General features: G+C 44.3%; 1 protein-coding gene across 5 annotated transcripts in view; it reads right to left on the bottom strand.

Annotated features, from left to right (window-relative positions):
* The window catches only part of SLC2A9 (solute carrier family 2 member 9), a 635276-nt gene that overhangs the window by 391815 nt on the left and 225075 nt on the right, over positions 1-18386 (bottom strand). For all 5 annotated transcript variants that reach the window (XM_073574480.1, XM_073574478.1, XM_073574481.1 and 2 more), the window contains one exon: positions 15483-15628. In XM_073574480.1, coding sequence (XP_073430581.1) covers positions 15483-15628 — 146 coding nt within the window. The remainder of the gene's footprint in view (positions 1-15482; positions 15629-18386) is intronic.

Here is an 18386-nt window from a genome sequence, read left to right as displayed (position 1 = left end):
ACAGACATCGGAGAACAGACCCCTCCCCTTAAGTGTAGCGAGCAGGCCAAGCTCTGGCTACCGACTGAAGCCAAAACTATCCTCTCCAGCCTATTAGTTTTCACGTGACGTCACGCAGAGGGCCGGGCTACCTGTTGGTCCGCTGTCCTCGGCCGCAGCGTCCTCTCTCTACCTTGGAGATTGGAGTGAGAGGCGTTCCCGATTGGCTTTTGTAACATTACAACTTTTTACTCTTGCCACGCCCACTCTGGTAAGGGCACGAGCGTGTCACGTGAGTGCTGCCTGGGATGGAATGCAGGAGAGATCAGAAAACTCGCTTTTGCTTTCCTTAGGACTTGGAATTATTCATCAGTAAGTGATGGGGGGAGGGGGGGAGTCAGCAGAGAACAGGTGCTGCTCACTGGTCCTTAGGGTTGAAGTTCACTTCTAAGTACTTTCTGCCTTGTAATTCCTATGCAGGTAGCAGTGTGGAGGCTGCATAATCATAGACTGTAAGCTTGCGAGCAGGGCCCTCTTTCCTCTTGGTATTTGTTATAATCTACTGTATGTGATTATTGTTATGCTGTAATGTCTATTGTCTGTACAAATCCCCTTTGAAATGTAAAGTGCTGCGGAATATGTCGGCGCTATAAAAATAAAATGTATTATTATTAATAATAATAACTATAATGATGACCCCGTCGCATAACCCTGTCACATGACCCTGTCACATGACCGGGGGGCCCACAGAGTCTGAACAGCCTGGGGCCCTGGCTACCCTTAATCTACCCCTGGTTGCTCTCATCTCATCAGTCTATAAAACCTTTGAACAATCTGTTTTCAGAAATTCTTGGCCCAGTTTTGATGTTTCCAGTTCTGTGTTTTTCTCAGTTTTGGTCAGGCCAGGCTCAGCATTCTCACCTCGGCCATGTCTCTGAGCACTAAACACCTTGTACTTCTGTGTCTTGCTCAGTGGTGGTTGGGTTTCAGCCTCCCACCTCGGCTATGTCTCTAAGCATTGAAGACCTTGTAATTCTGTGTCTTGCTCAGTGGTAGTTGGGTTCACCAACCTCACCTCGGCCATGTCTCTGAGCACTGAACATCTTCTACTTCTGTGTCTTGCTCACGGATAGTCGGGCTCAGCATCTTCACCTCAACCATGTCTATAAGCATTGAACATCTTCTACTTCTGCGTCTTGTTCAGTGGTGTTCGGGGATCAGCCTCCTCACTTCGGTAGTGTCTCTGAGCTCAGAACATCTTAAACTTCTGGACCTCCAAGGAGGTTATAGTTCCTGGAATATGACACCACTGCAGGATCATGGCTCCCTGGTCACTTCATGTTTGATTCTTCTCACATCTTTGGCAGCTAATCTGCGTTTTTTTTTCTGAACGCGTTTTTTGTGTCCCTGGTGACTGCAAAAAAAACTTTTGTTGGTTCTGTGATTGCCCCAATATCTGAGCAATTCCAGGAGCTGCTCCCTCTATAAGACTTGTAACAATCTGACTTTTCAAAGTCAGGAAAATCTTTTTTTAGGCCTGGGCCTGAGGGAAACCAGCTGCCTAATAATTCTGAATACCCTGATAAAGGGCCTTGTACCCTTAGCCCTCACCCCCCTCATCACGCAAATAAACATCACCTGATCTGGTTCATCCAATAATCATTCAAGTTTATGGGGCTCGGAGGTCGAAAATCTGCATAGAAATGATGATACTCGCTGCCTAATAATTCTGCACAGGGTGTATAATAGCAGGGTGATGCAAAAATTCACATTTCGCCAAGCTATGGATGGGGAATAAGAAATTTAGCTCGTTTTCCTCTGCAATTTAAATGAGGGCAAGTATGAGATCCACCACCAGTGGTGACAGCCGACATCATGCACTCACCAGTGTTCATTGTGAGTGCGTTCACGGCCTGCGGTTGGATAGAGCTCACGGTATTAGCATTTTTTTACGTGTTAAACTGTTTGATTTCATGTCGCTGCCATAACGCCCTCTCACATGAACTGAATTATGGCAAAGTGTAATGAAATGCAGACGGTGGCATTTTCCAGTCTAGAAAATTATTGTCAGAATGGATGATTCAACCTTCATGTATTTTGACAAACCTCTCTCTCTGCATTCTGTGCAGCTGACAAACACATATCTAAATCTGACATTTCCAACTTTTCCCTACTATATCCCCATCAGCTTTAAATCTCCTTGTGAAACATGTTTACAAAAAGCTGCATTTTATGGTGTGTCATACAGATGGGCCCATTTAACGCTACAGGTGTCATAGGTTTGAAGCCAAAACTGTACTACTTTTAGTCAGTTCACGCTTGTGCTTAGTTTTATTCATTTTGTAAGGGAGGAAAACAAAAAGCTGTATTTAACATTTAAAAAAAAAATTCAAAAGGAAATCAAGCCAATAATAAACTTTGAGGTTTGTAAATCACATCAGTGGGGTCAACCAGCTAAGGCTGGTTTCACATTTGCGTTTTTTTTCGCGGTATTTTAGCGCTAAATAGCGCATGCGGTTTTTTTTCCTATACTTTGCATGGGATGCGCTTATGTGCGCATACACATGCGTTTGTACGCGTTTTTCCGCGCATGCGTTTTTTTGCGGTATGCGCTCGGGCGCACAAAATGCATCCTGTTGCATTTTTTGGGCTTCCGACTTACCTCAAAAAAACGCATGCGCGCGCAATGCGTTTTTTTACAGCAAGACACCCATTATAAGTCTATGGGTGCGCATATGTGCGCATTGGCATGCTTATGTATGCGTTTTTTTGCACATGCGTTTTTTTTTGTTAACCATGGAATTTAGGGGTTTGCGTTAGAGTTAGGGTTAGTTAAGGGGGTTTAGGGTTAGGGTTAGGGTTAGGGTTAGGGTCAGGGTCAGGGTTAGTTAGGGTTTAGGGTTTGGGTTAGGGTTAAGTATGGTTTGGTTAAGGGTTAGGGTCAGGGTTAGGGTTAGGGTCAGGGATAGGGTTAGGGTCAGGGTTAGGGTTAGTTAGGGTTTAGGGTTTAGGTTAGGGTTAAGTATGGTTTGGTTAAGGGTTAGGGTCAGGGTTAGGGTTAGGGTCAGGGTAAGGGTTAGGGTCAGGGTTAGGGTTAGGGTTAGGGTCAGGGTTAGGGTTAGGGTTAGGGTCAGGGTTAGTGTTAGGGTTAGGGTCAGGGTTAGTGTTAGGGTTAGGGTCAGGGTTAGGGTTAGGGTCAGGGTTAGGGTTAGGGTCAGGGTCAGGGTTAGGGTTAGGGTCAGGGTTAGGGTCAGGGTTAGGGTTAGTAAAGTCATGGTTTGGGTTAGTGTGAGGGGCCACCTAATGTTTGGAAAAAACGCAAACGCGGTAAAAACGCACTAAAAATGCATACAAATGCATAAAAACGCTGCGTTTTTTTCATGCATGCTCATAAAAATGCTTGAAAAAAACGCAGCAGTTGTATGCTTTTGTATGCGTTTTTTCAATGCGTTTTTTTGCGGGAAAAACGCGCTGCAAAAAAAAGCAAGTGTGAAATTAGCCTTAGGGTGCATCTAACCTGGATGATTGGGAACGAGCGTATTTCGTGAGTAAACAGGCTACCAGTCGCCCCGTAAACAAGAAAAATCGCCATTAGTGATGGTGATTGGTGATTTCAAAGAATGAAAAGACCATGGACTTTGAAAATACACCAGTTCACTTTGAGCCTAGGTTCACACGAGCATATGAAAAAATCGTTCCATTTTCCGCCAGTAAAAAGAGACAATTTTTCATCTCTATTGTCATTTGTACGGCATCCGCTGTAATACCTCAGCAATTATTAAAATATGCAAGACCAAAAACAGTTACCCAAGTCAAAGAATTGCAATCTATGTGTAAAAATTGGATGCAACATGGTTAAACAGTACCCTAGGTGACCACCTGAGGTTCGAGGCAAGTCATTGAAGCCAATGACTTGTGTCATACCTTAAGGCCGCTCAAGAGACATAGATTCAGAAGAATATAAAAGAGTGAAGACATAAGAGCTGATCGGAGGACTGGCAACAGAAGGACAAGTATGAGTATGAGGAGGACCGAGGAAAGGTGCATTGTTGGAGTATGTGTAGATGTGTGCGAATCGGATTGTGAAAAATTCCAATTATGGCAGATCAGAATTTTTCCCTGATATTTGTAACAAATAAAATTCGCTATGAACCGAGTCAGTTATTTCTAACCAGAAGTAATACATGGTAATACGTTTAGAATCCAGAAAACAGGAGACGAGAGTAATTAGGTAACAAGACAAATCCACAAGAGCAACAGCCAAGAAAAATAAACCTAAAACACCAGTCAACAAATCACAGGATGACTCCCTTGCAATCCTCAGGCCTAACATTATCCAGCAACCTGATGCGACTGTGATAAAGTATTAGCAGAACTGGAGCCCGGGAATTTGTCACCACATTTGAGCGATCTGACCTATTAATACTGGCATACAGGTTACATACTGCTGAGAAAAGTCATCACTGTATGACTCATGGATGATACCATGCTGTGGAAAATCAGCTTTTAGCACTTTATGTACGCTTCCCAGAATATTAAGCTGCCTCCTCACGTCATTTTCCTATCTTTCTGCTCTGACATCACTTCTGTATTCCTATTATGTCAGATGCGCAGCCGGAAATCCTACATCTGCGCATTTTGGCAGTCATTGCTCTTCTTCAGTATTTCGCTCTTGTATGAGCATTGACTTCACTTTTGTTCTGCACTGGTCATTGTAACTTCTGCTGCGCAAAAAAGGTGCACCCTTGACTTCCTTCCTCCCGCCTTTCACATTAAACATGTCATTTGCACTTTTTCTTCCCACCGGAGAACACTGGGTGTAGAAGTTACGTTGACTCTCCGACCCTTGCAAAGAACATAAGTGAAGCTGATGCCCACGGAAGGGCAGAACAGTGAAGATTAGCGACGTCAATCAGAATGCACAGGCGCCGGATCTCCAGCGACACAGTGATGATGTGTAAAGCAAGTGACTGGATGCAACAGGCGGACAGACAAAAGACTGAAACAGCCAATGTACTATTTATTTCCACTGATATGGCGGTAACTCACAGTAGTTTGGAAACATTGAAACAGTATGAAACAGGGAAATTACAAGTAAAATATACAATGTGCAACATATAATAAATCTTAGAGTTCAATTTGAATAACAGAGAAGTTTCTCAGGGATTTTGCTTGTGTCCCTCTGACAGGGGTGATACACGTGTTCCTGTGGGAGCTACTAGGTTGGCTTGTCCTGAAGCAATGGCCTTAGCAGGAGTCACCGGATTTTCCCACTAGGCCGCGAGTCCTCCTAACAAAGTCTGCCAAAGCACATTGAGCCTCCTTCACTCCAACTGTCCCCCACCCTATCTGATGTCCTTACCCAGGCAGACCCCTGAACCATAAGTAGGAGCTGGAAGCAACAGCCCGGCTCACTCATGTCTTCCTTACATCACCGCAGGCGTCCTTCTCTAGTCGAAGTCTCCTCATGGATCTTTGGCGTTTGACCGAAAGTGGGTGTCTCCCAGGTCTGCGGAAAAAGGACTCAGCTCCAGCTCTTGACTGGCTTTGTCTGGACTCTTTATCTTGACCAGCGCAGGTCTGAGATTTGGCCCTTGACTGGTGCAGTCTGGGCTCTGGGTGTTGACCAACATAGATCGGGTCCTCGGGTCTTTACCGGCTCTAGATCTCATTTAGTGCTATCTGGGTCCTATTTGCTGACGGCAAGCACTATGCTGGTACACGCTTACCACTGAGGTCTATCACTCTGGCTGCAGTGTTTCCTCTTGTGAATGTCTGCAACGCTCTCTCACTTTGTACGAAAACCTACTCCGGTTTGGCGTGCAGACTCTTTATATCTGGAAACTTCGTCATCAATGGCACCTGACTAGGTGACATATTTGATCTCGTCCCAACTGCAACTCTTCCTGTTCCGTTTAGTTCTGCATGGTCTTGGCTGGACAGTAGGTGGAAGCCTTCTCATACTAATGATACACTGTGCCTTGGTTCTTTAGGAGTATTGTCACCTCTTCTTACAGATGTGGGAGGAGAAAGATAGGATAATAAAGTGAGGAGGCAGTGTTGTCTTCTGGGCCATGTACACCCCATAGCCTGGAAGAACTAATTTACATAAAGTGATAAAAAATAATTTATCAACATGATATGAGGCATATAGGTATATTTTTTTTTCAGCAGTCTATAACCTGTATACTCATATTAGTAGCACTCAAATGTGGTGACAGATTCCCTTGAAGATGACTTTGACAGAATAAAGAAAACCCTGAAGAAGCTCTGGCCGTTTTGGATCCATTTTATACTACTATATTGGTAATTGCACTACATTCTTTCATGAGGTTGTTATTGACCTTGGTTAATTGATTAAAAAAATTAATGGAAAAAAATAATTCTAATTACAACAGCATGCAGCAAAAAATATAAGAATTGTTTGTTCCTGGGCACAATGAAAATAGCAATGAACATGTGAACAACTGCACCGCTGGATTAGGTAAAAGCAAAAATAGGCAATTAGCTTTGACTTATTTCACAATGTGGAGACTGACATGTTATTGATGGCTCTGTGTTCTGCACTTTTTCCTATTAGTAACCCATAATGACTGGACTAACAGTACAGGGACGTGTATGAACAGCTCGGCGTCTCATTTGTTCTGTTGACCTACATCTACTATAGGGACAACAAAATAATAATAATAATAATAATAATCTTTATTTATATAGCGCCAACATATTCCGCAGCGCTTTACAGTTTAACAGTTTCAAAACACAAGTCATAAGTAACAACGCTAACAATACAATAATTAAAGCAAAATAAGACGAAATAAGACGACCCTGCTCGTGAGAGCGTACAATCTACAATGAGGTGAGGGAGATACAGAGTACAGGTGTGTATTTACAATGGTGTATTTACAATGAAGGTCCAGCCATCTTGCAGGAGTGAAGGATGGATGGAGATAGTGAATGGGTTACGCACGCACACTTACACAGAGAATGACTTTGATTAGTGAATGTGATAGGCCGCTCTGAACAGGTGTGTTTTGAGGGAGCGCCTAAAACTATGCAAATTGTGGATAGTCCTGATTTCTTGGGGTAGAGCATTCCAGAGGATAGGAGCAGCACGGGAGAAGTCTTGGAGTCGGGAGTGGGAGGTACGGATTAATGCAGAGGTTAGTCGAAAGTCGTTTGCAGAGCGCAGCGATCGGCTAGGCCGATAGACAGAAATGAGAGAAGAGATGTAAGGGGGTGCCGCACTGTGGAGAGCTTTGTGGGTGAGAACAAGTACTTTGAATTGGATCCTATAATGAATGGGCAGCCAATGTAAGGACTGGCGAAGAGCGGACGCGTCCGAGTACCGATTACCCAGATGGACGATCCTGGCTGCTGCATTGAGTATGGACTGGAGAGGGGATAGTCGAGTGACGGGGAGGCCAATTAATAGAGCGTTGCAGTAATCCAGGCGAGAGTGGATCAATGCAACAGTGAGGGTTTTTGTTGTTTCCATCGTGAGAAAAGGGCGGATTCTAGAGATGTTCTTTAGGTGTAAGTGGCAAGAGCGGGCAAGGGATTGTATATGGGATGTAAAGGAGAGATTGGTGTCAAACATAACACCCAGACAGCGCACCTGCTGCCGGGGCGTTATTGTGGTACCACCCACGGAGAAGGAAATGTCAGATTTAGGGAGGTTAGTAGACGGCGGGAGCAGAAGAAGTTCAGTTTTGGAGAGGTTGAGTTTCAGATAGAGAGCGGACATGATATTGGAGACTGCGGACAGACAGTCACTGGCGTTCTGTAGTACAGCGGGGGTAAGGTCGGGGGAAGACGTGTATAGTTGTGTGTCATCAGCATAAAGATGGTACTGAAAGCCAAATCTGCTGATGGTCTGTCCAATTGGGGCCGTGTAGAGAGAGAAAAGAAGGGGGCCAAGGACTGAGCCCTGAGGTACCCCGACAGCAAGAGGAAGAGGAGATGACGTGGAGCCAGAGAACAAAACACTGAAGGAGCGGTCAGAGAGATAGGAAGAGAACCAGGAGAGTGCAGTGTCCTTAATGCCTAGTGACTGGAGCCTAGAGAGTAGGAGATGGTGGTCAACAGTATCGAAAGCTGCAGATAGGTCAAGAAGAATGAGCAGAGAGTGGTCACTGTTACGTTTTGCTGTCAGAAGGTCATTGGTCACTTTGATGAGTGCAGTTTCAGTCGAATGTAGGGGGCGGAAGCCGGACTGTGAAGGGTCTAGAAGGGAGTGAATGGAGAGGTAACGGGTAAGGCGGGAGTAAACTAGGCGTTCCAAAAGTTTAGAGATGAAGGGGAGATTGGAGACTGGTCTGTAGTTGTTTGTGCAGGATGGGTCGAGAGCAGGTTTCTTTAGTAGTGGAGTAACGATGGCGTGTTTGAAGGAGGATGGGAAAATGCCCGAGGAGAGGGAGAGATTAAAGATTGTAGTTAGGTGGGTTGTGACGACTGGAGAGAGAGACTGGAGGAGATGTGAGGGAATGGGGTCGGTAGTGCATGTAGTCGGACGAGAAGAAGAGAGGAGTCTGGAGACTTCTTCTTCTGTTATGGGATCAAATGTGGAGAGTGAGCCAGGGGAGATGTAGGAAGGGATGGGAGTCACAGCACTTGGTGGTTGGGAGCAGATTTCTTGACGGATATTATCTATTTTTTCTGTAAAGTGGGAGGCCAGGTCATCAGCACAAATGTCTGTGATAGGGGCTTGTGCTTTTGGCCTGAGGAGGGAGTGAAAAGTGTCAAAAAGTTTCTTGGGGTTGTTGGCTAGTGAGGAGATCAGGGTGGTGAAGTAGGTCTGTTTGGCAAGGTGAAGGGCAGCGTTATAGGTTCTTAACATAAATTTGAAGTGGATGAAGTCTTCTGGTGTGCGGGTTTTTCTCCATAGGCGTTCAGCACTCCTGGAGCATCACTGGAGAAGTTGAGTTTGCGATGTGAGCCAGGGCTCTTTTACTCTGTGTTTGGAGGTTCTGAGGGTGAGGGGAGCTACTTGGTCAAGGGTGCTTCTAAGAGTGTCATTGTAGTGATGAACAGCCAGATTAGGACAGGAAAGAGAGGAGATTGGGGACAGAGATGAGTGTAGGGAATCTGAAAGTGTCTGAGGGTTAATAGCTTGTAGATTTCTGACTGTGTGGTAGGTAGGAATGAGCTGGGGTGGGCGAGGATTTGTGAGCGTGAAGGAGAGAATGTTGTGGTCAGAGAGTGGAAGCGGTGAGTTGTTTAGGTGGGAGATTGAACAGAGCCGGCAGAAGACCAGATCAAGGGTGTTACCGTCCTTATGTGTCTCAGAGGTTGAAAGCTGTGAGAGGCCTAGAGAGGTGGTTAGTGATAGAAGCTGGGATGCAGATGTGGAATTAGGGCTGTTAATGGGGATGTTGAAGTCTCCCAGGATGAGGGTTGGTAGTTCTGAGGACATGAAGTGTGGCAGCCAGGCTGAAAAGTGGTCAAGGAAGAGGGTGGGTGAGCCTGGGGGCCGGTATATGACCGCTACCCTGAGGGAGAGGGGACGGAAGAGCCTGATGGTGTGGACCTCAAAAGAAGGGAATAAGAGTGATGGGACTGGGGGGATGACCTGGAAAGTGCATTGTGGGGACAGGAGTATGCCAACTCCACCACCAGGTCTGTTTGTGGGTCTCGGGGAGTGAGAGAATTGTAAGCCACCGTAGGAAATGGCAGCAGGAGAGACAGTGTCAGAATCCTGAATCCAGGTTTCAGTGAGGGCCAACAGATTAAGAGAGTTGTTCAGAAAGTAGTTGTGTAGGAAAGGAAGCTTGTTACAAGCAGACCGTGGATTACATAAGGATTATATTTTCAGCCCAAAATATCATTTGGCAGAGACAGCAAATATATATACACTGCTCAAAAAAATAAAGGGAACACTTAAACAACAGAATATAACTCCAAGTAAATAAAATTTCTGTGAAATCAAACTGTCCACTTAGGAAGCAACACTGATTGACAATCAATTTCACATACTCTTGTGCAAATGGAATAGACAACAGATGGAAATTATTGGCAATTATCAAGACACCCTCAATAAAGGAGTGGTTCTGCAGGTGGGGACCACAGACCACATCTCAGTACCATTGCTTTCTGGCTGATGTTTTGGTAACTTTTGAATGTTGGTTGTGTTTTCACACAGCATGAGACAGACTCTACAACTCACACAAGTGGCTCAGGTAGTGCAGCTCATCCAGGATGACTCATCAATGCGAGCTGTGGCAAGAAGTTTTGCTGTGTTTGTCAGTGTAGTGTCCAGAGGCTGGAGGCGCTACCAGGAGACAGGCCAGTACACCAGGAGACGTGGAGGGGGCCGTAGGAGGGCAACAACCCAGCAGCAGGACCGCTACCTCCACCACTTTGCAAGGAGGAACAGAAGGAGCACTGCCAGAGCCCTGCAAAATGACCTCCAGCAGGCCACAAATGTGCATGTGTCTGCAGAAATGGTTAGAAACCGACTCCATGAGAATGGTCTGAGTGCCCGACATCCACAGATGGGGGTTTGGGGGTTGTGGTCACAGCCCACCACCGTGCAGGACGCTTGGCATTTGCCACAGAACACCAGGATTGGCAAATTCGCCACTGGCGCCCTGTGCTCTTCACAGATGAAAGCAGGTTCACACTGAGCACATGTGACAGATGTGACAGAGTCTGGAGACGCCGTGGAGAGCGATCTGCTGCCTGCAACATCCTTTAGCATCACCGGTTTGGCAGTGGGTCAGTAATGGTGTGGGGTGGCATTTCTTTGGAGGGCCGCACAGCCCTCCATGTGCTCGCCAGAGATAGCCTGACTGCCATTAGGTACCGAGATGAGATCCTCAGACCCCTTGTGAGATCATATGCTGGTGCGGTTGGCCCTGGATTCCTCCTAATGCAGGACAATTACAGACATCATGTGGCTGGAGTGTGTCAGCAGTTCCTGCAAGATGAAGGCATTGAAGCTATGGACTGTCCCGCCCATTCCCCAGACCTGAATTCGATTGAACACATCTGGGACATCATGTCTCGCTCCATCCACCAACGTCACGTTGCACCACAGACTGTCCAAGAGTTGGCGGATGCTTTAGTCCAGTTCTGGGAGGAGATCCCTCAGGAGACCATCTGCCGCCTCATCAGGAGCATGCCCAGGTCATACAGGCACCTGGAGGCCACACACAATACTGAGCATCTTTTCCTTGTCATGAGGCATTTCCACTGAAGCTGGATCAGCCTGTAGTTTGATTTTCCACTTTGATTTTGAGTATCATTCCAAATCCAGACCTCCATGGGATATTAATTTTGATTTACATTGATAATTGGTATGTTTTATTGTTCTGAACACATTCCACTATGTCATGAATAAAAATTTGCAACTGGAATATTTCATTCAGAGATATCTAGGATGTGGTATTTTAGTGTTCCCTTTATTTTTTTGAGCAGTGTATAAATTGTCTATATTAAGGTCTGCTAAAAGTCGTAAGTCAATGTTATATTGACTACAAAGAAAAATGTACTTAAAAAAATGTTTTTTTTGCCACTTGGTACATATTACATTATATAACACGGTCTAAATAAATCTATAAAAAATTTATACATTTTGTAAAAAGTTTTCAAAAAAGTTTCCAACAAGCTCAGCTTGGACATGGTGACAGACGGTAGAGGAACGCTGTGTAGTTGGATCTTAGGGCTCACTCACATGAGTGTATAACACAGCCGAGTGCTATGTCATAAAACACCGCATAGCACTCAGCCCTGTGTTCTTCTATGGGGCAGCTGGGATCAGCGATTATTTTCTCCTCCCGATTCAGCATGAGAAAACAATCACGGCATGCTGCAAGTGTACAGTCATGGCCAAAAGTTTTGAGAATTATACAAATATTATATTTTCACATGATCTGTTGGCCTCTGGTTTTTATGTGTGTTTGTCAGATGTTTTTATCACATACAGAAATATAATTGCAATCATATTATGAGTAGCAAAAGGTTATATTGACAGTTAGAATGAGTTAATGCAGCAAGTCAATATTTGCAGTGTTGACCCTTCGTCTTCAGGACCTCAGCAATTCTCCCTGGCATGCTCTCAATCAACTTCTGGATCAAATCCTGACTGATAGCAGTCCATTCTTGCAAAATCAATGCTTTTATTTTGTCTGAATTTGAAGGTTTTTGTTTGTCCACCCGTCTCTTGATGATTGACCACAAGTTCTCAATGGGATTAAGATCTGGGGAGTTTCCAGGCCATGGTCCCAAAATCTCTATGTTTTGGTCCCTGAGCCATTTAGTTATCACCTTTGCTTTATGGCAAGGTGCTCCATCATGTTGAAAAAGGCATTGTTGATCGCCAAACTGCTCTTGGACGGTTGGGAGAAGTCGCTCTTGGAGGACATTCTGGTACCATTCTTTATTCATGACTGTGTTTTTAGGCAAGACTGAGAGAGAGCCCATTCCCTTGGCTGAGAAGCAACCCCACACATGAATGGTTTCAGGATGCTTGACAGTTGGCATGAGACAAGACTGGTGGTAGCGCTCACCTGGTCTTCTCCGAATAAGCCGTTTTCCAGATGTCCCAAACAATCAAAAAGGGGATTCATCACAGAAAATGACTTTACCCCAGTCCTCAGCAGTCCACTCCCTGTACCTCTTGCAGAATATCAGTCTGTCCATGATGTTTTTTCCTGGAGAGAAGTGGCTTCTTTGCTGCCCTCCTTGAGACCAGGCCTTGCTCCAACAGTCTCCGCCTCACAGTGCGTGCAGATGCACTCACACCTGCCTGCTGCCATTCCTGAGCAAGCTCTGCACTGCTGGCAGCCCAATCCCGCAGCTGAAACACTTTTAAGAGACGGTCCTGGCGCTTGCTGGTCTTTCTTGGGCGCCCTGGAGCCTTTTTGGCAACAAGGGAACCTCTCTCCTTGAAGTTCTTGATGATGCGATAGATTGTTGACTGAGGTGCAATCTTTCTAGCTGCGATACTCTTCCCTGTTAGGCCATTTTTGTGCAGTGCAATGATGACTGCACGTGTTTCTTTAGAGATAACCATGGTTAACAGAAGAGAAACAATGATGCCAAGCACCAGCCTCCTTTTAAAGTGTCCAGTGGTGTCATTCTTACTTAATCATGACAGATTGATCTCCAGCCCTGTCCTCATCAACACCCACACCTGTGTTAATGGAGCAATCACTGAAACGATGTTAACTGGTCCTTTTAAGGCAGGGCTGCAATGATGTTGAAATGTGTTTTGGGGGATAAAGTTCATTTTCTAGGCAAATATTGACTTTGCAAGTAATTGCTGTTAAGCTGATCACTCTTTATAACATTCTGGAGTATATGCAAATTGCCATTAGAAAAAATGAAGCAGTAGACTTTGTAAAAATTAATATTTGTGTCATTCTCAAAACTTTTGGCCATGACTGTATATGAGAATCAGATTGCACTGCCCCATTCAAGTCTATGGCTGCATGTGAAACATCGGTTACCGCAGATGCCGGTAATGGAAGAGATAGAAAAATTACTTTCTCCTTCTCCTCTGCATCTGTGTGAGAGGATCGGAGCACCGTGCACTGACATTTGGCTCACTCTCACAGCAGATGCTATACGCTAATGTGACCCCAGCATTACAGTCATATTTGATCATTTTACATTCAGCAGTTTAACAGTTAATAAGGGAATCAGTCTTTTTTGTAGTCTGTTACCATGGAGACCCATAGCTTTGTATAGGAGCATTATACACATAATGAAATAAAGTTTTTATCAAGACAATTTACAAGTCACTTTCATTTCTCGTTTTGAGATGCATTAAAGCAATAAAGAAAAATATTAGTGCATTTGAACATGGGGATAAAAAAGGGGAGATCTAGCCAACAGATTCATACCATATGTGATCATTTAAGAACAAGCAAATATATAGTCATATGATTTTAAAGGAAATTATCACTTGATTCATGCTGCCCAAACCACTATTGCCCAAGTGTAGCCATGTATATTCTTCTCTGAAATGCTCTGGGGTTTCAAAGAAAATACAGTTAAAAGAGATGGCCGTGGAGCATAGGAATATATGAGCCTTTATCTGGCATCACTTTTCCCAGTGCTGGTCCAGATCATTTACAGGTTTCTCGCTATGGGAGAGACCTGTCAATCAGAGTGGAGCGGAGAGAAGTTGGCTGGAGGCAGCTCCAGACTAGTCACGTCTCTCCCGATGGTCTCCAGCCGGATCTTCTAATGACATTGTCACGTGGACCCATCCTGTGTGACGCAACCAGCAGGCCGGTAACTAAAACAACAGGACGCGGCACGTGATATTGTCCTGTGTGACATGGCTCGCAGGCCGGTAACTAAACAACAAGACAAGGGGTAGGGAAACAGTTACAACGGTGGGCCCTGCGATAGGGACAGGGGACGTGGAGACCTCCTGCACTCTTCTGAGTCAGTGTCCCTAACGCTCCTAATGTTCCCTATGCTGGTTCCGCACCGGGCGCCGATCATGAACCTGTCGCCCTAGCACACCCTACACCTATCCCTTGCTAGGGAGCTGGGTGGCGCAGGCACTGGCCCCACCGCTGCACTAATACACACTCTGTTTGTGTTTGAGTCAGTGGGTGGTATGAACAGTGTCCTACAGACTTGTTCATATGTGTGCATGTCACATGTGTTTTTAATCCAGTTTTTTTGTGCCTATGCATGATTTGAGAGACCCCACCCCTCTCTTGTGTGACATGCACATAAAAAGCTGGCTTGCACCATGTGCCCATATTGAGAAGCGCCTGTCTTCATCCTGTTCATTTAGATACTGTTCACATGTTCAGGTTTTAAATACATTAGATAGGGACTGCTTCAATAGGGTTACCTTGATGCGGTGAGGCAGCTTGGTATACATTTTTTTGCAAAAAAAGTATCGACTAAATACCCTGTATTTGTTATCATCTTTTTATCAGCACTTGCTAACTACTGTTATGTTTTACTGCAGGATATTTCTGCACAATTGTTATTCTGTGCTCTCTGTTTGTGTTAGAGTCTACCACCAGCATGCAGCTCTCCTCCTGAATCGCTGCCACCAAGCTCTGTCAGAGCTAAGGAAATCCCCTATGACTCCTTTCACAACAGGCTCTGTCAGAGCTGCTCTCCAGCTCCTTCCTCCACTAAGGATGGTTGAAGTGAACACTATCACCAACACTGATTGCAACCCCTGTGACTCTTTTATAGCAGAGCCAGCAATCACACCTGTATTCTAATCATGTGCACTTAACTAAGAAACCAGAGTGCAATGACGCTCACCACCACCAGGGGGAAACTTAGAACAAACGACACCACAGTGCAATAATCCTAATGGCCACCGGGGGCAAAAACCCACCTAAAGCACATCTTATGAAAAAAAAAAGGCTACCTGTGCTTTATATCAGTCCTGATCCAGCATGGATCATGACAGACATGTTCTCTGAAATGTCACGGCCAGGCTCTCATCCATGCTGCTTGTGGTTGGGGCAGCATGAATAATTTTAGTTTTTTGGAAAAAATAAAGACACACATTTACTTACCCGCCCAAATATTTCTGGCAAACCCAAGACTTGACCGGTAAATACTCCCACACATATCAGTATCGCTGTGATTTGGCCCAGAGATCCACGGATCCTCTTCGGTGATATTTCATTAAGATACATTGGAAGGGTGCTGAGAGCTATCCCTGAAAATAATGTCAAGATTTTATCAGAGCTCTGCCTGTTATTTTATGTTAATAGGTTATTATGAGTAATATGGATTATTTATGAATATTAAATATTTATCTCATCTATTGTTTTCTCATGAAAATAAACATGCAGCATGTCATTAGACCTTACTTAGTCCAAGATCAATATATGTAGTCTATGTCATCACCATGCTGAATATTACATAGTCATAATAGTCATTAGACACATTACACTCATTCTGAAGAGGTAAATCTTTTGTACAAAACTAATGTTTAGTGTATTGATCTATCTGAATAAGGTTTACTTGTCATGGCAGCACCGGCAGCACGGTGGCTCTGTGGCTAGCACTGCAGCGCTGGGATCCTGGGTTCGAATCCCACCAAGGACAACATCTGCAAGGAGTTTGTATGTTCTCCCCGTGTTTGCGTGGGTTTCCTCCGGGTACTCCGGTTTCCTCCCACATTCCAAAGACATACTGATAGGGAATTTAGATTGTGAGCCCCATCCGGGACAGCGATGATAATGTGTGCAAACTGTAAAGCGCTGCGGAATATGTTAGCGCTATATAAAAATAAAGATTATTATTATGGCAGGTGGGTCAATACAATTTGAACAAAAAGCATCATATTAATTATTATTATTCATTTCTAGAGCAAGACTGATTTCATGGTGCCTTATACGTAAAAAGGTGTTGCATACAAGATACAAATATAGAATACAATGAACAAACTAACAGTGACAAACTGGTAGAAAAGGGAGAGGACTCTGCCCTTTTGTGCTCACTGTTTACAGGATACTGGGGAAGGAGACAGTAGGTTGGGGGTTGCGACAGCTGTGGTGGTGAGGTGGCAGGGGGTCATTGTAGGCTGTAAACTTTCTTAAAGAGACAGGTTTTCAAGTTCCATCTGAAAGTTCCAAATATGGTGGACAATCAGACGAAGGATTGGGAATACTCAGGAGAAGTTTTGGAGGTGATTTGTTGAAGAATGTGCGAGTGTAGTGGAGTGATGGTGATCTTGGGAGGACCAGAGATTATGTGTGGGAAGATATCAAGAGTTTAGGTAGCAGATATATCTGAAGAGACAGATTGTGGACGGCTCTATAGGGAATATGAAGAGGGAAGAAGTGGAGGAGTAGTGAGGGGAGAGGTGGATTAGTCAGACATCAGAGTTAAGAATGAACTGGAGAGGTGCGAGAGTGTTAGAATGGTATTCACAGAACAGAACATTCCAGTAGTCAAGGTGGGAGATGATGAGGGCATGCACTAACATTTTAGTAGATTCTGGATTGAGGAAATGAGGAATTCTAGAAATATTTTTGAGTTGGAGGAGGTAGGAGGTTGTAAGAGCTTGGATCTGCAAAAGAACATATCAGAGTCAAGGGATTCTCCGAGGCAGCCAAATTCCGGGACAGGGGAAAGCTTGATGTTTACAAGGTAGGGGAATTATGTGGAATGGAGGAAAGATGATGAGTTCAATTTTGTCCATTTTGAGCTACAGTGATGAGAAGAAGTATATGTTTGAGAGACACCATAGAGAGTTGATGTCTGGGACAGAGGTAGATCTGAGAGTCATTAGCGTATAGGTGGTGCTGAAAGCCATGGGACTTTATGAGTTGTCCCAGACCAAAGGAATAATTAGAAAATAGTGGGGTCCCAAGGCAGACCCTTAGGGACACGAACAGAGAGAGGGTGAGATTAGGAGGTAGTATTTGAATGGGAGACACTAAATGTGCGGCTAGAATGGTATGAGGAGATCCAGGATAGGGCAAGGTCTTTGACACCAAGGGAGGAGAAGATTTGTAGCAGGAGGGAGTGGTTGACTATATTGAATACAGAGGATATGTCTAAAAAGGAAGAGTACAGAGAATTGTCTGTTTGCTTTGGTGGTAGGAAAGTCGTTAGCAATTGCCTCTCCATAATATTTTAAATTCCTTATCCAGGGATGGGGTAGAGGTCTCAGTAGTCAGATCTCCAGCCATCTGCATGTCATCACCTATCCTGTGGGTAGTTGGAAACTTATTTGTCACAGGTTCTTCTAATTGAAGATCAGAGGGAACACTATTCATATGTTTGTCAGATGATGATGCTAAACCAATGCCACCTTATAAATAATAATCATTGAAAACTCTGGTGCGATAATGAACCAAATTATTTGTCTACAAAAATATTCAAGTCTGATAAACTTTTGAATCTTTTCATGCAGCAGTTTTGTATTACGCTAGTAGCATATCAGGAAACACTTGAGTTTTATTGGTCCTTCACGCGTCTTGTTATGTACAGTTGGAAACAAACATTTCAAGGTTCTGCTTGACAAACAAAAGAGAGATAGTTTGTGCAATGTGGTAAGCAGAAGTCAGACATTATTTGGAGAACAGCAAGGCTATCTCACAGATGTGACTGTGTCCTGGTGGCACCTTGATGATGAAGCATGAAACCATTGCACTTTATTTCCTTTTGTGTGTATTAGAATAAGAGAAATCTAAATTACTGCACAAGTAGAATTATCCATTTCGGAATACGAAGTGCAAATACTATTTTGTAATTACAAACATCCAATCATGTAGGTTTAAACCAGGCTAATTATTTGGTTTAGATTTTTCTCTGTCTCTGAGTCTTTGCTTTCCCAGAGATTTTTGTTACCTACACTGCAATGTAGCAAGAGAAGGAAGGTCTTGCCAACAACCTGTAAATATTTCAAAGAAAATGCCATTTTTTTGCCAACTTATTTTACAGTGAGAGGCTTTTGCATAGTT

This window comes from Dendrobates tinctorius, unplaced genomic scaffold, assembly GCF_039654945.1.
Source record: "Dendrobates tinctorius isolate UK_male_01 unplaced genomic scaffold, ASM3965494v1 ptg000039l, whole genome shotgun sequence".
Lineage (NCBI taxonomy): Eukaryota > Metazoa > Chordata > Amphibia > Anura > Dendrobatidae > Dendrobates > Dendrobates tinctorius.
The sequence above is the reverse complement of the archived record's forward strand: the minus strand, read 5'-3'. Positions and strand labels throughout refer to the sequence as shown.